At 41.8% G+C, this 22,300-nt stretch overlaps 1 protein-coding gene across 1 annotated transcript in view; it reads right to left on the reverse strand.

Annotated features, from left to right (window-relative positions):
- Positions 1 to 13,112: 13,112 nt before the first annotated feature.
- Positions 13,113 to 22,300, reverse strand: part of HK2 (hexokinase 2) — a 65,698-nt gene continuing 56,510 nt past the window's right edge. Inside the window, exons 13-18 of the mRNA XM_043468069.1 lie at positions 21,326 to 21,421; positions 20,371 to 20,470; positions 20,088 to 20,271; positions 18,648 to 18,803; positions 17,279 to 17,512; positions 13,113 to 15,348 (exon numbers count right to left, since the gene is read on the reverse strand). Coding sequence (XP_043324004.1) covers positions 15,204 to 15,348; positions 17,279 to 17,512; positions 18,648 to 18,803; positions 20,088 to 20,271; positions 20,371 to 20,470; positions 21,326 to 21,421 — 915 coding nt within the window. The 3' untranslated portion in view covers positions 13,113 to 15,203. The remainder of the gene's footprint in view (positions 15,349 to 17,278; positions 17,513 to 18,647; positions 18,804 to 20,087; positions 20,272 to 20,370; positions 20,471 to 21,325; positions 21,422 to 22,300) is intronic.

Raw genomic sequence — 22,300 nt, forward strand, 5'->3', positions numbered from 1 at the left:
GAGGGAAGATTGTATTGCTATAAGCTTCCCTCTTAGAACTGCTTCTGCTGCATCTCATATGTTTTGTACCATTGTGCTTCCACTTTTATTTGTCTCTGTTGTTGTTCAGCCACCAATATATTAATCTTTATATTCATGGAGATAAAACATATTTGGACGAAAGTTTTTATCTTCCTCTTCATAAAGTAGTTTTCTCATATACTTTATAAATATGTAATTTTCATGTATTAGATGGTATTTGGTATATTTATATGATGTGTAGGGGAAATGGCTACACTTATTGACGAGCTTAAATGGTAAAATGTCCTGATTTTAATAATCCTTTGAAAAACGGTCTCAATGTCAAAATTTATGCTCTTGTTTTTTATGCCCTTCTTTTCTTAAATAGTACATATCAATAATAATCTCATTTTCTAATTCTTTATAGTTTTCATTCTTGGGTAGCACTTTTTCTGCCCTAACTTAGTATAAGGATAAATTCAGAACCTAGTGAGCTCCGTAAAAGTGGAGCTGCTTGCCCACCCTCTGCCCTCCAAAGTGCCTTAGAGTCCTTTTGGTTTCGTGTCCATGTGCCTGGGATTTTTACTTTTATCACCCTTCTATTTCCTATGGGGCTGTTATCTATCCTTCATTCTTTCTTGTGTCCATTTATATAGTTTTAAAGATCATTCAAAAAAAAATAATGCTGAGAGACTGGTGATGATCCTCAGACACAGCATCCCTCTATACCAAAGCTCAACTTGGGCAAATCACTTCTGCTATAATTTGTGGGGGCGAAGTGGAGGCATTGCGGTTGACAAGAACAAATGAAATGGCATATGATAGAAAAGTACCAAACTTCTAGTGATAATTTCAACTGCTTTTGTATTAATTACCCAAAGGCTCCCCTTATCAGTAATAAACTATCCTCCAGATAATTGAAATTTGCCAAATATTTTTAAAAATTACAGTACTTTGATTTTATATAACCAAGAATGATACATCTGAAGAGTCTCACAGCCCCTTACTCAAGGCAAGGAATAATGCCTGTTGTGTGTGTTTATTTACTCCAGAAAAAAGAGGCAGGGGCTAGAAAGATGATTTCATGAGCTATTACATATTATCACAACTACCACAAAACCCATTGTTGTTGTTCAGTCATGTGCAAATCTTTGTGACTCCATGGACTGCAGCACGCCAGGTTTCCCTGTCCTTCACTATCTCTCAGAGTTTGTTCACACTCATGTCCATGGAGTTGATGATGCCATCCAACCATCTCATCCACTGTTGCCCTGTTCTCCTCCTGCCCTCAAACTTTCCCAGCATCAGGGTCTTTCCAATGAATCAGCTATTCACATCGGATGACCAAAGTATTGGAGCTTCAGCTTTACCATCAGTCCTTCTCATGAGTATTCCGGACTGATTTCCTTTAGGATTGACTGGTTTGATCTCCTTGCTGTCCAAGGGACTCTCAAGAGTCTTCTCAAATATCACAATTCAAAAGCATCAATTCTTCAGCACTCAGCCTTCTTTATGGTCCAACTCTCACATCCATACATGACAACTGGGAAAACCATAGCTTTGACTAGATGGACCTTTGTTGGAAGAGTGATGTCTACTCTTTTTAATATGCTGTCTAGGTTTGTCAAAGCTTTTCTTCTAAGGAGCAAGCATCTTTTAATTTTGTGGCTGCAGTCACTGTCTGCAGTGATTTTGGAGTCCAAGAAAATAAGGTGTCACTGTTTCCATCATTTCCCCTTCTATTTGCCATGAAGTGATGGGACCAGATGCCATGATCTTAGTTTTTTGAATGTTGAGTTTTAAGCTAGATTTTTCACTCTCCTCTTTCACCTTCATCAAGAGGCTCTTTAGTTCCTCTTCACTTTCTGCCATTAGAGTGGTATCATCTGCATATCTGAGGTTATTGATATTTCTCCTGGAAATCTTGATTCCAGCTTGTGCTTCATCCAGCCTGGCATTTCACGCAATGTGCTCTGCATAAAAGCTAGACAAGCAGGGTGACAATGTACAGCCTTGATGTACTCCTTTCCTGATTTTGATCCAGTCCATTTTTCCATGTCCGATTCTAACTGTGACTTCTTGACCTGCATACAGGTTTCTTAGGAGGCAGGTAAGGTGGTCTGGTATTCCCATCTCTTTAAGAATTTTCCACAGTTTGTTGTGATCCACACAGTCAAAGGCTTTAGCATAGTAATTTAAGCAGAAGTAGATGTTTTTCTGGAATTCTCTTGCTTTTTCTGTGAGCCACTGGATGTTGGCAAATTGATCTCTGATTCCTCTGCCTTTTCTAAATTCAGCTTTTACATCTGAAAGTTCTCAGCTCACATACTGTTGAACCCTAGCTTGAAAGATTTTGAGTATTACCTTGCTAGCATGTGAAATGAGCACAATTGTACAGTAGTTTAAATATTCTCTGGCATTGCCCTTCTTTGGGATTAGAATGAAAACTAACCTTTTCCAGTCCTGTGGCCACTGCTGAGTTTTCTAAACTTACTGGCATATTGAGAGAAGCACTTAAACAGCCTCATCTTTTAGGATTTGAAATAGCCCACCTAGAATTCCGTCACCTCCACCAGCTTTGTTCATAGTGATGCTTCCTAAGTCCCACTTGACTTCACATTCCAGGATGTCTGGCTCTAGGTGTTATTAGACCACTGGGTTATCTGGGTCATTAAGACCTTTTTTTTGTATAGTTCTTCTGTGTATTTTTGCCACCTCTTCTTAATATCTTCTGCTTCTGTTAGGTCCTTACTGTTTCTGCCCTTTATTGCGCCCATCTTTATGAGAAGTTCCCTTGGTATCTCTTATTTTCTTGAAGAGATCTCTAGTCTTTCCCATTCTATTGTTTTCCTCTATTTCTTTGCATTGCTCACTTAAGAAGGCTTTCTTATCTCTCCTTGCTATTCTTTGGAACTCTGAATTCAGATGAGTATCTTTCCTTTTCTCCTTTGCCTTTTGCTTCTCTTCTTTTCTCAATTATTTGTAAGCCCCCTCAATCATTTTACCTTCTTGCATTTCTTTTACTTGGGGATGGTTTTGGTCACTGCTGTGAGTGGTGACCAGTCTTGAAGGTGAGAGTCAAAGGTGAATTTGGGGACAGGAATCACAGAAAGCAAACGGTGGGGGAGTTTCTGCAGCAACGGCAGTTCTCATATGCGACCAATCACACAGGATGTCTCCGAAGCAGAGTTCCTGACAGCCCAGGGATGGAGTGCCAGTGTGACCTCCTGGGCTGTCATCTCTTGAGCAGCATCTGAGCAGTCTCAGGGGTGAAGTGGGATGGGTTCCTGGACAGGGAACACGGGAGTCTCCAGGCAGCAGGGACTCCCCAACAAGCCACCTGGGCTGGCTTAGAGTAGGGGAACCACAGTGTTCTTGAAGACTGGAGGCCTTTCTCAGATGCCACTGGACTGTGCCGCTCCCAGGGACCCCCACTTCATCCTGGTGAGGGGAAAACTATCCCAACAGTACTTGATATTGGACATCTCATTCTCTTGGTGAGGGAGTGTTCAGAGCTAATTTCAGTACTGTGACATTTCTTGCATCCAAATGTTGTGAAGCAAATTCATACTTGCTTCAAGTATCTCTGGTGGCTCAGACAGTAAAGAATCTGCTGCAATGCAGGAGATCCAGATTCAATCCCCAGGTAGGGAAGATCCCTAGAGAAGGGAATGGCAACCCACTCCAGTACTCTTGCCTGGAGAATTCCATAGCCAGAAGAAGGCTACAGTCCATGGGGTTGCAAAGAGTCAGACACGACTGAGTGACCAACACTTTCATGCATAATGTATATAAATTAAATAATACACATATAGAAATGCCATTTTCCTGATGTTTTTGCTTTGTGAAGCATGGAGAAATGGCCTGATGGCAATATGTAAGGCCTAGAAATTTGTAGAAATTTGCCAAGGAAAGCATTACTTCATCCTGCTTGACCATGAAGGCAGAGCTGGTCCCCTGGGGCAATTCTTGCACCCCAAGGTGAGGATATTCCTGGCATAATTGAGTAAACCAAAAATGGAATCTTACAAATACACCTTCTCTAGTCCCAAGGGTCAGCAGGTGGCTGCAGATGATTCTGGCATTTCTCACTGCTTATTTAAAAGGAAAACATTTTTATAATAAAACAAAGAGTATAGGTTTGTCCTTCAGGAGACCTGAAGTCCCAGTTCAGTCAAGGGTACTGATTCCTGTCTATTTCCGTATTCCAGTTGGCACCATTCATGTCTGCATTCCTCAGAAATGGTTTTGCAGCCTGGAGATCAGAGACCACGATGGGAGAAAGAAACATGTTTATCACTGAATGATAGAAAGCAAAAGGTCACATCATCTATTGATAATGCAGAGAGGAAGACGTCCTTCCTGGCCCCACTGCCTGTGGGTGGGACCCTGTGGGCCAGATTTGTGAGGTTTCCTGCAGTGACCGCCACAGTGCCAGGGTTTTCAGGTAACCACACGAGCAGCAGATGGTGCTTACAAATAACAGACAAAAAATGTTCAAGCTGGGTGAGGAGCTTCAATCTCCTCATTTTTCAGAGCAGGATGGCAGGCCAGGAAAGGTGGATGAGTCATCCACACAACCTATAGTGGCAGACGTAATCCTTGTCCATACCAGTGCTCTTACCAACCCAGGGCAGTAGGTGCCATGTGAAACCATTGACACGGATTTCAAGAACATTAGGAAAGAGACAAACAGAAACTGCTGTCCAAGAAAAAAAACAAAGGCCACCTATAATTCTACCACCAAGAAACTCATAAGTAACATGTCAATCTAGAACATATCCACAGTCACTCTGCCTGAGTACTCTTTGTCTCATTCTATGCTCTGCACCAGAGAATACAGTGTTTTTAGTCACTTCTTGAAGGGTTACAGGATTGCCCATCTACTACGTCACAAAGGAAGACTTGATAAATTCCAAAGACTGAATATCAACCAGACCATGTTCTCAGACCATAATGCCAAAAAATTGGAAATCAATCACAAAAGATCGGGAGTTGGGAGCTCGAGGTATGATGCAGGGAACCCAAAGCCATCACAATATTGTAAAGTAATTATTCCCTAATTAAATATATATATATACATATATATTTTACATTATAAATTTCAATACTGGAAACTAAATGACAGTACTAAAATTATAAGGTAAAAAAAAGTGTATACCATATTACTCATTACTTAGAATTCCAATGAAATGGCAATGTATTAGAATTTGTGAGGCTTAGTAGATAGAGGAGAATTTGTAACTTCAAATATAAGCTAACCAATTCACTTAAGAAGCTGAAACAGGAGCAACAAAGCAAGCTCAGGAAACAAGAAGGAAAAAAATAAACGGTGAAAATCAATGAATGGGAAAAAAACAAAAAATAACAAAATTCATAAGCTAATTCTTTGAAAAGATAAATGAAGAAAATTCTGGCAAAACTGGTAAGGAAAGAGGTGAGAAAGAGACATTATATATTAAAATAGACATATATACAATGAAAAGGGGGGAAATTACAGACTAACAAAAATAAAAGAATAATGCAATAACCACTTTCAAGCAGTCTTGCTAAGACACCAAATCTACATTTGATCAAGAATTGAGTTTAAACTACCAAATTACAGGAATACAGAGGACAGATCAATCTAGAGATGCAGTCTTGGGAAACCCTAGGCAATGTGATTTCTTCCTAAGAGAGGGAAAACAGAGTTGGAAAGGAATAGAAGGTTATGAGAGATTAGAAAACAGGCAACCAAGCCCAACATATAGATTTTGTTTGGATTCTGATTTTTTTTTAAATTTTAATGATATTTATGAGACAGTTGGAAGTTTAAACACTGGGTTTTTGTTGACATTGAGAAATAGTGAATATTTGAGGAGGAGATGTTGGCATTATGGGTAGACTGAAAAAAATACTGAAGCATTTATAGTTGTCATGATAAAACGTCTGAGCTTTGCTTCAAAATAATATGAAAGGGGATGAAAATGGAGGTATAGACAAAATAAAATTGGCCATCAGTAAATAACTACTGAAGCACAGAGGATGCAGAATTCTGTATATGTTTACATGTGTAAGTGAAAAAAGGGAGAAAACCACCCAGCCTTTTTTGTGAAATTAATGTAATTTTTACTTAAAAGCAAATCAGGACAATACAAAAGAAAAAAAATGACGGCCCCATTTCACTTGTGAATGAGAATGCAAAAAGTAAAATGCCAGGTGATCTCCATCCAATAATATACTAAGAGATATGGTTTACCCCAGAAATAAAGGAAGACTTTCCAGAGAATGCATAGTGCTATTCATTACAGTTAAGACTAAAGGGAAAAAAACCATCATCTCTTTCAATAGATGCAGAAAAAGCCTTTAATGTACATCTATTGAAGTTTTTATAATTAAAAAATCTGAGCAAACTAGGAATAGAAAAAAAGAAGTTCCTTAAACCGGTACCCCAAAACTGACATCAAAAATTTTTCTTAATGGAGAAAATTTAGGCACATTTCTTTTAAGATTGGGAAGGAGACAAAAGTGTACTATTACTGCTACTATATAGCAGTGCTAGAGATCCTAATCAATACAGTAAGAAAAGAAAAAAGTTTTAGCGATTTGAAGGGAAAAATAAAACTGCAATTATTTATTTAAAAATATGATAATCTGCATAGAAAAACAACAGAACAAACAACCTATTACAATTAATAATAAAACTAAGCAAGGTTATTAGAAATAAGGTCAACATACACAAATTTCTAACTTTTTTCTACACCAGTGCCTCCCAACAAAGAGTGATTTTGCCTTGCAGGTAGGATTGATAAATTTGACAAATCAATTTTAAAACGACACCAGTTTAAGTTGAATTTTAGATAAGCAATTCATAATTAAATCCTGTACAAAAACATTAAGTGTTAGTGTTTTATGTGAGAATCCCACTCCAACAGGAATTTTGGCAATGTCTGAAGACATTTTCAGATATCAAAGGGAAGGGCTGCTACGGGCATCGATGGTGTAAGACAGGGATAGCACTAACATCCTATAACACACAGGACACATTCTTTTGAAAAGGATTATCCAGCCCCAAATCTTAACAGTGCCAAGGCTAAGAATCCCTGCAATAATCAACCAGAAAATATAACAAAAATCAGGGATTATGCACAAGTGTAAACTGTCTCAGTTCAGTTCAATCGCTCAGTCGTGCCCAACTCTGCAACCCCATGGACCACAGCACGCCAGGCCTCCCTGTCCATCACCATCTCCCAGAATCCACCCAAACTCATGTCCATTGAGTCAGTAATGCCATCCAACCATATCATCCTCTACTGTTCACTTATCCTCCAGCCGTCAATCTCTCCCAGCGTCAAGGTCTTTTCAAATGAGTCAGCTCTTCACATCAGGTGGCCAAAGTATTGGAGTTTCAGCTTCAGCATCAGTCCTTCCAATGAACACTCAGGACTGATCTCCTTTAGGATGGACTGGTTGGATCTCCTTGCAATCCAAGGGACTCTCAAGTCTTCTCCAACACCACAGTTCAAAACCATCAATTCTTTGGCACTCAGCTTTCTTTATAGTCCAACTCTCACATCCATACATGACTACTGGAAAAACCATAACTTTGACTAGATGGACCTTTGTTGGCAAAGTAATATCTCTGCTTTTCAAAATGCTGTCTAGGTTGACCACAGCTTTCCTTCCAAGGAGCAAGCGTCTTTTAATTTCATGGCTGCAGTCACCATCTGCAGTGAGCCCCAAAAAACAAAGCCAGCCACTGTTTCCCCATCTATTCACCATGAAATGATGGGACCAGATGCCATGATCTTAGTTTTCTGAATGTTGAGCTTTAAGCCAACTTTTTCACTCTCCTCTTTCACTTTCATCAAGAGGCTCTTTAGTTCTTCTTCACTTTCTGCCATAAGGGTGGTGTCATCTGTGTATCTGAAGTTATAGATATTTCTCCTGGCAATCTTGATTCCAGCTTGTGCTTCATCCAGCCAACATTTTGCATGATGTACTTTGCATATAAGTTAAATAAGAAGGGTGACAATATACAGCCTTGATGTACTCCTTTCCCAATTTGGAACCAGTCTGTTGTTCCATGTCCAGTTCTAACTGTTGCTTCCTGACATGCATACAGATTTCTCAAGAGGCAGGTCAGGTGTTCTGGTATTCCCATCTCTTTCAGAATTTTCCACAGTTTATTATGGTCCACACAGTCAAAGGCTTAGGTATCAACAAAATTCACAAAGCCTCTATAAGAAAAAAATTTGAAACTCTGAGAAAAGATTGTAGTACACAGAGAGACATTCTATGTTCTTATAAATATTCAAAAGGTCAATTCTACCCCGCAAATCAGTAATTTCATTGCAACTCTAAACAAAATGTAAGCTTTTTCTTTTCTGGGATTTGATAAACTTACTCTAAAATTTATACGGGGGAATAAAGGACCATGAATAGCACAAATTTGGAAAAGAAAAGGAGGACTTGCCCTGCTAGGTAAAGCACTCTAGATAGTCCTGGTAATAGAAAACGTCTGTGGTTCAAGGAAAAATAGTGGTGTAAGGACAAACAAAATAGATCAATGGGGCAGAAAGGAGTCCTCAGAAACATACCATCAGGAACTTAATATATTCAGAAGAAGAGTTATGAATCAGTGAGAAAGAGTAGGCTTACTAAGGACACAAAGGAAAAGAAACACTGCACTTTACCTGATATTACACAGAAAGATGGACTCTCTCATGGTTTTACAATAACCCTTAAAAAAAAGTAAAACTATTAATAACTTTAATAGAAGACAATATTAATGGGATAAGGGTGAGAAAGGTCAAAGTTATAAAACATAAAGTAAAAAAGAATTGATGGGTTTGGTTTTTCCAAAAGAAAGGATTCCTAGTCAACAAAAAATACAGTGGACAAAATTAATAGATTGGGAGAAATTACATTCAATACCTGAAGCCAATAAGGGACTGATAATCTAGATTAAATAAGAGACTCCAGCAAATCAGCAAAAGAAAAGAAAGAACCCTGGTTGAAAAATCAGCAAGGAAAATGACCAGGCTATTAACTGAAGGAAACATAAATAGAGTTGTTGAAAGTCATAGTGGAGAAATGTAAATTAAAACAATCATATTATCTCACTTTATACTAAGCACATTAATAAAATGTAGAGAACAAGATAATTTGCCATTAGGGTTATTAATGGCTGGGGGTAGCCTTTTAGAAGAGTAATTTGGCAAGACAGGATCAAATTAAGCAAATACACAACATATGATCCAGCTCTCCTGCTCCTGGGTGGGTACATGCCCAGAGAAATAATTACAAAGATAATTAATGTGCAAAGCTGCTGGTTGCAGTGATGTTTGTATAGCTGGGCTGAGTCAATCCACAAGTCTATCACTGGGAGCACAGGCGGGAAAGCACACAATAGGATTTTTATGCAGTAACTGGAAGTAATGACTCAAATGCACAATAGCAGCATCCATGAGTTTTGTTTTGTTTTGTTTTAGGCAAAAAGTGATTTTTTTTTAGCCAGCAGCATTTTGTAAATTAAAAATCACGCACACAAGACACACAAATAAGTTGCACATCAATACAATAACATGATTGCCACTTGTTAGAGAAGAATGGGCAAAAGGATTAAAGGTGATAAGAAAACAAAAAAGCAAGAAAGGTCCTTGCAAAGACTGGAAAATGTCTTGAATGGTGGGGGGCGGGGCATGGGCAGTGGGCATTTAAGTAATCTAACCTACTGCCCCTGGGGCCCAAACCGAAGAAAATGCAGCAACAAAGAAGCAAGAGAAAGGTAAGACAAGCTGGCAGAGGCTGGAAAAGCTATTTCCAAGCCAGATACAACCTGGGTGCACTGTCCATTTGTTTGAAGGAAACAGATTTCCCCAGTGGTGAGGAACCCTACGGAGGAGGTGGGAGTTGTAAAGGGAGCAGCCTGAGGGAAATCTGTCAGTATGGGTGGCCCAGAGGATTACAGGGTCTCTCAGTGCAGAAACCTGAGATAACTTTCTTCTGAGCATCTTCTGTTCAGATGCTCAGTCATGCCCAACTCTTTGTAACTCCATGGACTGCAGCACGCCAGGTTTCCCTGTCAATCACCAACTCCTGGAGCTTGCTCAAACTCATGTCCATCGAGTCAGTGATGCCATCCAACCATCTCATCCTCTGTCGTCCCCTTCTCCTCTTGCCTTCAATCTTTCCCAGCATCAGGGTCTTTTCTAATGAGTCAGTTCTTTGCATCAGGTGGCCAAAGTATTGGAGCTTCATTTTCACTATCAGTCCTTCAGTGAATATTCAGGACTGATTTCCTTTAGGATGGACTGGTTGGATCTCCTTTCAGTCCAAGGGACTCTCAAGAGTCTTCTCCAACACCACAGTACAAAACCATCAGTTCTTCAGTGCTCAGCTTTCTTTATGGTCCAACCCTCACAGCCATACAGGACTACCAGAAAAACCATAGCTTTGACTAGACGGACCTTTTTGGCAAAGTAATATCTCTGACTTTTACTATGCTGTCTAAGTTGGCCATAGCTTTCTCTTCCAAGGAGCAAGCATCTTTTAATTTGATGGCGGCAGTCACCATCTGCAGTGATTTTGGAGGCCAAGAAAATAAAGTCTGTTACTGTTTCCATTGTTTCCCCATTTGCCATGAAGTGATGGAACCACATGCCATGACCTTAGTTTTTTGAATGCTGAGTTTTAAGCTAGCTTTTTCACTCTCTTCTTTCACTTTCATCAAAAGGCTCTTCAGTTCCTCTTTGCTTTCTGCCATAAGTGTGGTGTCATCTCCATATTTGAGGTTATTGATATTTCCCCTGGCAATCTTGATTCCAGCTTGTGCTTCATCCAGCCCAGCATTTCACATGATGTACTCTGCATATAAGAAGCAGGGTGACAATATACACAGCCTTGAAGTACTCCTTTCCTGATTTTGAACAGGTCCATTGTTCCATGTCTGGTTCTAACTGTTGCTTCTTAACCTGCATACAGGTTTCTCAGGAGGCAGGTAAGGTGCTCTGATATTCCCATCTCTTGAAGAATTTTCCAGTTTGTTGTGATCCACACAGCCAAAGGCTTTAGCATAGCCAATGAAGCAGAAGTAAATGTTTTCCTGGAATTCTTTTACTTTTTCTATGATCTATTGGATGTTGGCAATTTGATCTCTGATTCCTCTGCCCTTTCTAGATCCCGCTTGTCCATCTGGAAGTTCTCAGTTCATGTACTGTTGAGGACTAGCTTGGAGAATTTTGAGCATGACCTTGCTAGCATGTGAAATGAGTGTAATTGTGCGGTAGTTTGGACATTCTTTGGCATTGCCTTTCTTTGGGATTAGAATGAAAACTTAACTTTTCCAGTCCTGTGACCACTGCTGAGTTTTCCAAATTTGCTGGCATATTGAGAGAAGCACTTAAACAGCATCATCTTTTAGGATTTGAAATAGCTCAACTGGCATTCCGTCACCTCCACTAGCTTTGTTCATAGTAATGCTTCCTAAGGCCCATTTGACTCCGCACTCCAGGATGTCTGGCTCTGGGTGAGGGATCACACCATCATGATTTTCTGGGTCATGAAGATCTTTTTTGTACAGTTCTTCTGTGTATTCTTGCCACCTCTTCTTAATATCTTCTGCTTCTGTCCTTTATTGAGCCCATCTTTGCATGAAATGTTCCCTTGGTATCTCTAATTTTCTTGAAGAGATCTCTAGTCTTTCCCATTCTATTGTTTTCCTCTATTTCTTTGCATTGATTGCTGAGGAAGGCTTTCTTATCTCTCCTTGCTATTCTTTGGAACTCTGCATTCAAATGCAAATATCTTTCCTTTTCTCCTTTGCCATTTACTTCTCTTCTTTTCTCCCCTAATTGTGAGGCCTCCTCAGACAACCACTTTGCCTTTTTGTATTTCTTTTTCTTGGGGATGGTTTTGATCACTGCCTCCTGTAGAATTTTATAAACTTATGTCCATAGATCTTCAGGCACTGTATCAAATCTAATCTCTTGAATCTATTTGCCTCACAAGTAGGGTCAATGGGAGACACTGCAGAAAATTAGAAAGAAGTCAGGTATTTCTAACCACTTCCCACCCCAGCTCTATGGTTCTAGCTTCTGACCCAGCCATTAGGATAGAAGTGGAGATGTTTGATGTTGCTAATCTCTGGGTTGCTCCTCTACACTGTGGAACTTCTCAGCTCTACTATTACCTCTGTAACCAAATCCCTGTGTTAAAATCTGTTTGAATTAACTGTAGTAGATTGTCTTCCTGACCAGATCCTGGTATGAGTTAGGCAGACCCCTATTTTGTTATTTTAAGTCATGCAATCACAAATACCCTTAAAGATAAATCTTGGTCTCCAACTATGTGTATTTCCTCTCACAGATTCCTAGAAAAGTATACAGAACCCTGTTTTTTTTAATGGACATTGCCTATTCCTCTCCTAAATGACTGTACCTTGCACTTCTACCAATTGTATATAAGTATGCTCCTATAAGCTCACCAATTTGAAGTCAGAAAAATAGGGTCTAATTTTAATTTCTTTTCCTTCACCACTAGCAAGTTTGAATTTTGTGTTCTGCCTATCTATTATTCTGTTAGCCTTTATCTGCTCCTTTTTCAGTTACTGGCAAGCAGGGCCATGTCAATATCATCAGTGGGTATCACTAAGAACTTGTAAGAAGTTTATTTACCAGGTTTGTATTTTGCTTATTAAGGAAAGGGTTTTTAAAGATGGTAAGGAGAGGATAGAGGCAAGTACTTTTTAGAGTTCATATAAGTAAGGGCTTTATATCTTGAATGTGAATCATATATACCTACAGAGTCTAGCCAGAGTCCCTGAGGGTTCTGCCTCATCTCAGCCAAACTGCTTAAAACAGCAGACTGCCACACCAGCCATGGTTTCAGCGGTGCTTGAAATCCAGGGGCTCAAACACAGCCTAGGAAAAATCATCTAGCTCCCCATTCCATTGGCACTGTGTTTCTGGGGTGAGAAATATCTGGGATCAAGGCCAAGTGTTGGCCATACGCCTGTCAAGCACGTATAGTCAAAATCAAAACACTCAGCAATTACTCAGATGGGTTAGGAAATACTAATATGCTTTAAAGATGACTGCACTCTTGAAAAGTCTCATGAATCACACGTGGAATATTTGAAAAATGTTAAAATTTATTAATAATAGTTAACATCACACAGTTAATCGAACTAGTTCTTTATTGTACATGACAACATCTTCACTAGACTGAGTGCTCATGGGTGTGAGATGATCTGCTATTGAGCACATCACAGTCAGAGATTGAGAGTCAATATATCTACACAGGCAAAGCAGCGTCAGCAAGGAACTATCACCTATCTGTGGGAACACAACTGTTCAAAATGCGTTTTCCAGCATTCCGTTTTAGAAGCCACACACACAGCTCTAACTTTTAAAAATGTGCAATTTCATAGATGGTGCCTAATTTTTCAAGTTTAAAAGTTAAAGTTCACTTCTATTTCTTGGGCATCCCTTAGTGATACACAAATCTAGACACTGTTCTCACTACAAGTTTGATAAATGTGCAAAATTTGGGTTCTCTGAGTTGTGTCGTTCCATTTTTATTTTGATCCTTGTATCCTACTCAACATTGTTAAAAGGCCTTCCCCTCTTTATTATGAAGTATTCAGGTTTAATAAAAATATTAAAATGATTTAATATTTTAGGGCAGGAGTGGGCTCTCAGATTCAGGATTAACTGCACTCTAAAAAGTAGGGTCAGGAAGGTTTTAGGTCCCTTCCCCTCTCCACCCAAGCAGTTTGAAATAAATACTTCTTGTAAAAACAGCTCAGCCTAGGAAGTCTGTGGACAATATCTCTTATAGAACATTTACAAAACAAACCCAGGGTGAAATCTGCTAGAAGCGTACAAATCCACCAAATGTGTTGTCCCTGAAGTTTTGTATGTTTGACAAATAGTTTGGTTTTGGTTTGCTATCAACGATTAGACCATTTTGCAAATATTTTTGGTGGCTTCCTTTATCTTGTTAGAGAGGTTTAAAATACTACTAACTGCCCTAAGAATGAAGATTGCTAAGCAGTATATTTGAAATGATTCGTTTCCTTTGTTAATATCTCATGTAATATTGTGTCAGACAAGTTTCTAGACTGAGCAACCATTTGGTGTGGTTTCTTCAGTCCATAGTCCCAACCTCCTTCACACTATCCCCAGACACCTTCCAAGTTTCTGAGTCTGCAGGGAAAGGAGGAGCTGCTTGACCAATCGCTCGCTTTAATGATGTTTTCCTTCTCTTCCTGGAGATGAATGAGGTATTTCTAGTAACCGATCAGTATATCTTCATCTTCCATCCTTTAACTACATTGATCTATTGAGACCCTGTGTATTTATAGACATAGCAAATTAACATATAAATACATTACATACAGAGGATCATACAGTGTCAAGATGAAGGGGCAGATGTACTTCATGAACTAAATACATTTCAAATATAAATTAAAATGAAAATACAGTGTTTCCACTTCTGCAGGAAAAAATTTTAAAACAGACCAAAAAGTCTTCCCGCTCCCAAAGGTCCACTGCTTATTGATGACCTGTGAACCCACTCCCAGGACTCTAGGCTTTGGTTTTGCTTGATCAGTCGCAGGATGCTTTGATTCCAGGAACAGCACCCACTGGAAACCACGAGGCAAATGCTTATAGATGAGGTTGAAGAGAGGCTGCCACATGGCTATCCATGGACTTCCCCTCCATTGCTGCCCCTCCCCCCTGCCTATGGGAGAATCGGGCTCAAGTCAGTGGAAACCTCTCAGCTCTCTGAGAGGAGAAATAGCACCAACCTTCAAGCTGGGGGATGCTTTCCACCTAGAAATGTCACGGTCAGGCTTCAAGGTGAAGCAAACATATTTTTTATTATTGTCCCCATCCTGTAGGATTATACAGGGACATGGAATTTGGCCAGGGGGATTACTAAAGATTAAATCTTTTTTTTCGAGTTTTAAGAAAATCTGTGGTAACGGTTGTGACAAGTGTGAACAAATCCTTACTTCAAATTGTATTTATCTCAGGAGGGCCAAGGCTTGGGTACCAAACTCTACAATGAGTAGACAGAGACAAAACCTAGTCCAATGAGGTCCTCTCTGCAAGGAAAAGCCAAGCGGTCTGTTTCTGACACAAGGGGAATGGCATCTTATAATTTAAAGCAGGAAAGAAGGGAAACCAGAGGAAGTCCTTCCAATTGCAGGGGCTCTACCGTTGTCCAGCCTCTCGGATGCGGCAGGCCACAGCAGTGATGAGAGCTGCCCCCTTCCCACTGCCATCTTCTGACTCCAGGAAGGATACATCACATTTTGGAGCCAAGTCCTTCACCGTCTCATGCATGACTTTGGCAAAGCTGAAAAAGTTGGGAGGAAGACAGAATAAAATACCTTAGTCATGATAGATTTGTGTCCTGAAAGATAGGGCCCTAAGAAGTGATGCTAGAAACCTAGAAATAATTGAGATGGAGAAGAGGATGATAGCTACCATATTAAACACTATGTATTGTGTTTCAGAAAACTCAGGTTTGGAGAGACTAGCAACATGCCCAAATTCTATGTCACAGTGGGCAAGAGAAGCTAAGTGAGAAGTTAAGATTCAACTCTAGGACAAAAGCCTGAGATTATGGCCAGCTGTGTTCTTAAAAGAGCAGTCATTTATGCACGCCTTGCAGAAGTGCCTGTTTATCAGTTCTAGAGGGGAGGACCAAGTCCCATACACGTGATATTCCATTTTCCAGAGATATTAACTCATATCAGACTCATGTCTGACCCCAAATTTCATTAAAGGCAAAAGGAGCAGACTTAGGAGGGTGTTGCTGGGAGATGACAAGAATCAAAGATTCTTCCTGATTCGGGACTAGAGAAAGAGACCATTTGTCATTATCTGCCCACGAGAGCAGGGTCCAGTTGCTCCTCCCCATTGGCAGAGCTGAGAACAGAGGTCCTAACATCAAGCCCCCATGCTAGTGGCTGGACTTCTGTCCCACTCCCAACCCTCACTTGGGACTGAGGTTCCTGTTTTCACAAAGACACTGAACATCAATAAGAGAAACTTAGAACTTCTCAGGGTCCACTCTTTGCACTAACTGTGGACTCTGGGCAAGCTTCTCAACTCCTTGAAACAATCATGGTGACACAGGTGACAATTCAATCAATGAGTCTCTCCATTCTACCTTCTGCGGATCAAGGGGCCCAGCTCTGTTTGGGAAAGAGACTGAGGTATATCCTGATTTTAAAACAATTTATTCAAAATATGTGCAAGTGAGAGAAGAAAGGAGAAGAGAAATAGTGATGAGAGGACAAAAGGGGGAAGAGATGGACAAAGACCGGAAAAAGAGTAAAAAGAAAAGGGAATTCAGTATTTCCATACTAGAGATGAGGGTGGCAAACTTTTTCTATAGAGGGCTAGACAGTTGACACTTTGAGCTTTGTGGGTCACATAGTCTGTTGTTAATAGCTGGAAGCAGCCATAGACAACAGACAAACAGGAGGGCATGGCTGTGTTTCAATAAAAGTTTATTTATAAAAACAGTTGTGGCTATACTCTGCCAATTCCTACCCAAGACTATAGAAAAAAATGCTCCAGATTTCCAGCATACATTTACTAGAACATTGGCAGAAGCACTGTTTGTAATAGTCAAAATCTAGAAATAACCCAAATGTTCATCATTAGGATAAATTATAGCTTAGTCACTCAAAGGTTACAGCCCTGAAAATTAATGAACTATGATTGCAGACTTCAGTGTTGATGCATCTAAAAACCAAACATGCAGTGTGAGAAAAACCAGTCACAAAAGAAAAGATGCCATATGAGTCCCCTTATGGTAAATTCAAAATTAAGTCAAACTGGGACTTCCCTGGTGGTCCTGCGGCTAAGACTGCGCTTCCAATGCAGGGGGCTCAGGTTCGATCCCTGGTCCAGGAACTAAGATCCCATATGCTGCTCAGTGCAGCCAAAAAAAAATTAAGTAAAAATGAACACTGTAGATGCATACATAAAATATGGGAGAAAAAAAGTGATAGACTTACACCTCAGCACTTACTCATGATGGGGAAAATGAAGGGTGCAACTGGGAGGAGCTCACAGGGGGCTTCCAAGCTGGATGGTAAAACACAGACCTACTTCTAGTTATTAATCTTTAAACTATAATACATGCGCTACACACACTCTTTGGAACGTCCGATAATTTGCCATAAAATAAAGAGAGAGAGAAAGGAAAGCAGGGAAAGAATGAAGAGATGTGGGAGAAAGATGGGTAGGAAGAGTGTAGGTCAGGCACTCACTGAGGGTGTAGCTTGTAGAGGGTCCCGTCCACACCCACTGTCACTCTGAGGGTGTCCAGCCCACGGTTTTCTCGGATTTTGTCCACTACGGCGGCCATGCCTGCACCACAGAGCTGAGCTGCCCGTCGAGCCACCACGGTGCACACCTCCTTGACGATGATGCTGTCGTCACACGTGCTCTCGAGCCCTAAGTGATGTAGGATGGCACGGACCTGCAGCAGGGCCAGGCAGTCGCTGGGGCAAGAGGAGACGGCCAGTGGTCAGTGACGTACCGAGAGGGCCTGAAGGCTTGCCCCTCCAGGGCCTGGCTCCTTCATCAGAAGCAGTTCTGGGGGACCTGGACTTCCAAGGGCTAGGGGTAAAGGCTACCGTCCGTGAGAGATGGTTCCATTTTTAAACTCAATTCAGGAACTAGCGCTTATCACATTGGCCCACATGGACAGGAACACAAAGAAACAGCCCCCTCTGCCACTTTACCCAGGCAAGGGGCACACTGCTGCTGCAAAACTGATACTCAAAAGGAAATTCACTGGCCATGATTCCACTTATTTGGAAACAGCAAAGACAGTGATGATGCTAATACACGACAGCTTTCAGTTGCAAAGCCCTTTCCTGTCCAGTCTCTCATTGTTCATAGGCCAGCAGGACAAGCACCAACAACCAACATTAGATTCCTGTTCTACTCCCCCACTCTGGGTGGTCTGAGATCTACTTGTGCTCTATTTATAGAAAAAAAGAGACATGTAAACTAGAACAGTATTCTGTCTACCGGTGCAGATAACTTAGGGCCCCCCTCATGTCAGCTGTCCAGTTCTTGCTTTCCAATATGCCTGAGAGTAACATTAATGACTCAGCGCTAATTTTCAGAAGGCTCTGAAACTCAGCATTCTAATTTAGAGCAGACTTCTCTTCCCCACCATTAAACTGGAGGAAGAAGGCCTCCCACAGGATGCCACTTGATCCTGGTCGCCTTATTACTGCAGCCAGCGGTTAAGAAGATCCTTCTTGCCAAGCACAGGTGCTTTAGTGAGTTATCTTCTGCCGTGCATTCCCATTTACATTCTGTGAGCAGCTATCTTTCTTTCTACTTTTGAAATTGGCCTAGAACCAGCAATACTGCTTTGTACAGGTTGATCCAGTTTATGAAAAAAATCATGATTTTTCACAAGAAATATCACATATTTTCCCTTAAAATGCCAATTGTTCATAAAGTGCTTTAAAACAACACTATATAGATATAAACACGTTAGCTCCTAAACTGATCTTTATGTAAGCCACACCCTGATCTTACCTGAACTGTGAAAATCACAGCTAGTCTGTCCACGAAAAGGATATATGGTCCATCCTACTCCAGGCCCTAAATTCTCACCTCTCAATCTGAGACAGGAACTTGGTTTCAAAGATTCCCCTTGTCTTGAGCCGCTCTGAGATGCGGCCACGGAAAAGCAGCCCACGCTTGGTGAAATCGATGAGGATGTTACGAACAATCTCGCCCAAGTACATGCCGCTGATCATTTTCTCAAACCTGCAATGCAGGTAACGTTCATGGAGGTTAAAAAGTGTAGGATGTGCTGAGACAGACCAGCCTCCACTGCATTAGAAGGTAGAGAGCATACAGATTCCCGTTGGTGGAAAAGGAAATGCTATTTGACTCACTTAGGCAGGACTCCTGGCGTCCACATGTACTGACTCATAGCGTTCAGTAAAATGTGTCCTGAGACCCAAGGGGATTCCCTGAATTGACTCCATTTAATGGGTTCATTTTCCTTCCAAGGCTTATTCCTGACTTCTCAAGAAGGAACTCACACCAAACCCCACCCCACTTCCAGAAGGGTAGGATGCTGAATCTTAATCCCTGATGTTGCTGAGAATTTGGCATGCTTTCTCTTTAACCTAATCATTTATTGCTTAAATAACTAGCACTAGCTGAGAACTAAACTGGCCAAGAGAACTAAATATGACTACTCAATAGCTTGAGGGTCTTCTGGCTCTGCATAGTGCCTTTAAAAATATCAACATTCTCAACTTCAACCAAGATTCCATCATCGCTTAATCTTGTCTTACTCCAGCCTATTTTCTTTCATTAATGTTGTCTGGCTGGTTCCTGGAGGCACTTTAATCTGTGACCTCTACTATAGACAAATGTTTGCAAGGGATATTCTGCAGAAGTATGGTCCCTGGTTAATCCAATTAGGAAACACTACATTCAACCTCTTCCTAATGGGACCCCACCACACCAAGGGCTTGGTGATGCTGGGGCTGCCCCCTTGTCCAGTATGACAACAGAGGATGCTACACACAGGATGGATGGAGAAAGCCTTGCTCCTGTTCGCTTTCTGGTCCGACCTGCCCTGCCCCAGCAATGCTTCTTCACCCTGATGCAACAAGTGGTTCAACTGTCTGTTTTTCCTGAAGTCCCACACCTAGGCTTTAACACTTTATCTCACCTGTCCAGTCCTCACAGTAGGAGCTGCTTCCTACACGTATACTAACTTCTGTGCTACTCAGCAACCCCCTTTGATCTTTTCATCCCTCTAAAACCTGTGTGACCAACTCCAATTCTCCTTGCAACATAACTGTTGTGATTTTGTTTTCCCAACTGGACTTTGAGACCATCACAGTTCAGCAGGACAAAAAGGACTTAACCCAGAACTTCCCAGATGTATCTGACAAGAAGCCCTTTCCAAAGAAATCTCTCCTGTTAACATCTCAAGAGAATGAGCATCCTGCGCTTTGCTGTTGTGGGCGACTCATCACTGTTCAGTTCTGATATAAACATACCAGAGCCCACACGCAGCTGGGTGCCTACCTCTGTCTGCCAGGGTTGAGGGAGAGCTCATCCACAGCTGCGTCAAATTCTGTGCGGAAGTCATCGAGGCACCCGTTGTCCCCGAAGGCCCCCCACTCCATGTTGACACACATCCGCCCCTCTTCCCCTTCCACCAGCTCCACATTCCGCATCTCCTCCATGTAGCAGGCATTGCTGCCTGTGCCTGCCAACCAAGAGACGTCAGTCAGGGCCTCCCTCAGCACCGTCTCCCCCCATCCTAAGCTATGTGACCTCACAGGGGAAGGACAGCCCAAGTCCTCACCAACAATGAGGCCGACTTCACAGTGAGGGTCTTCATAGCCACAGGTCATCATAGTCCCAACTGTATCGTTCACCACGGCAACCACGTCCAGGTCAAACTCCTGAGAACAACAGCAGGTCCCAACCCCCAAATTAGCCACAATATTGCCCCTCAGACACTTGCAAGGAAGATTTAGATGTGTATAAAGCTTATATAAAGAAAGCTGAGGGCCGAGGAATTGATGCTTTTGAATTGTGGTGTTGGAGAAGACTCTTCGGAGTCCCTTGGACCTCAGGGAGATCCAACCAGCCTATCCTAAAGGAGATCAGTCCTGGGTGTTCATTGGAGGGACTGGTGTTGAAGCTGAAACTCCAATACTTTGGCCACCTGATACAGAGAGCTGACTCATTTGAAAAGACCCTGATGCTGGGAAAGATTAAGGGCAGGAGGAGAAGGGGATGACAGAGGATGAGATGGCTGGATGGCATCACCGACTCAATGGACATGAGTTTGGGTAAACTCTGGGAGTTGGTGAAGGACAGGGAGGCCTGGCGTGCTGTGGTTTATGGGGTCGCAAAGAGTCGGACATGACTGAGCAACTGAACTGAACTGAACTGAAAGCTTATATAGCAGGGCTTATATGCTCTGCTCGAATGTCACCTCCTCAGAGACCTTCCCTGGTTATACTATTTAAAAGAATGCACTTCCCCAGCCCCACTCACTCTGTCCTCACCCAAATTCATTTTCCTTCATAGCACAAAAGCACCTGACATTAGCTCACGGTTTGTTTACAAACGAGAGCTTGCAGCCATTCCTGAATCCCCAGTTGCCAAGAGCAAGGCTTGACAGACCATGGACACTCACAAACTGCTGAAGGACTAGAACAACTATCCCTGTGACCAACACCACTGCAGTTAGCAGTCCCCCCGCTTTTGCACCCACAGACCCTTCAGGCCTCACGCTGTGCCTCTCCTACCTCCCGCCGGTGGATGGCCTCCTTCAGCAGCATCACCACGTCCTCACCCTCGCAGCCGGACGCCTTGAAGCCTTTCGTCCACTTCAGGAGGATGCTCTAAAAATCACACACGGGCAGGGAGGTGGATATCAGAGAGAGACTCTTGGCTCATTCTCTAGTTGTCAACCTCACAGGTTATCAGAGGCCCTCTGAAAACCAATCACCTCACCCACAAGTTATTCTGAACCTGTTTCACCTACTAGCAGGGCCGACTATGCACCAGGTATTGGGCTGAGCACAACACATGTGTTACACCATTTAATCCTCACAGCACTGTATGAAAAGTTTATCATTATCATGCCCATTTTACAGGTAACTCTGGCCCTGGAGTAAAGTGCCCAAGGCCTGCAGCTTGGAATAGAGGAGGCACTCACCCCCAGGCTCACCAACTCCAACGGAAGGGCTCATAAGCACCACACAACTGCCCCTGCCAAGGAACTGTTTCCTTCACCAGGAAAAACACTTTGCCCTGAACATCACACAGAGGGGTCGGTTTGTGTCTCTGAATTTTCAGACTCCACAACGAAGTGAATAAGTACCTCTGCTGAGTTACAGGGCCTTTCAGGAGCAGATATATGAGGGATATACATGAGGAATATGGGCGACTATTTCATTTACTGTTCCCCGGCTCTCTCTGTGCTGCTTCAGTCCATCAGAGAATGGGCATCCAGGACGCCCAGACCACTCTTGAGAGGCCTGAACCCACAAAAGGGCCATGTGCCCACTACCACCCATTGGCATGGTTTCTCCAAGACTTGCTTGGTTTCTCACGGCCCAGGAGTCTGATATCACAAGTCCCACTGTGTTCAGATCCCAGGAAACTCAGAAAAACCAAGTTCAATCTCAGTAGTGACCTAGTTTACACACCTATATCCAAACCACTCTGATTTTGTTGTTTACAAATTAGCTTGACATCTCTGATGAAATTTTGTATTT

The sequence above is a fragment of the Cervus canadensis genome, chromosome 5, assembly GCF_019320065.1.
Source record: "Cervus canadensis isolate Bull #8, Minnesota chromosome 5, ASM1932006v1, whole genome shotgun sequence".
In the NCBI taxonomy this organism is placed as follows: domain Eukaryota; kingdom Metazoa; phylum Chordata; class Mammalia; order Artiodactyla; family Cervidae; genus Cervus; species Cervus canadensis.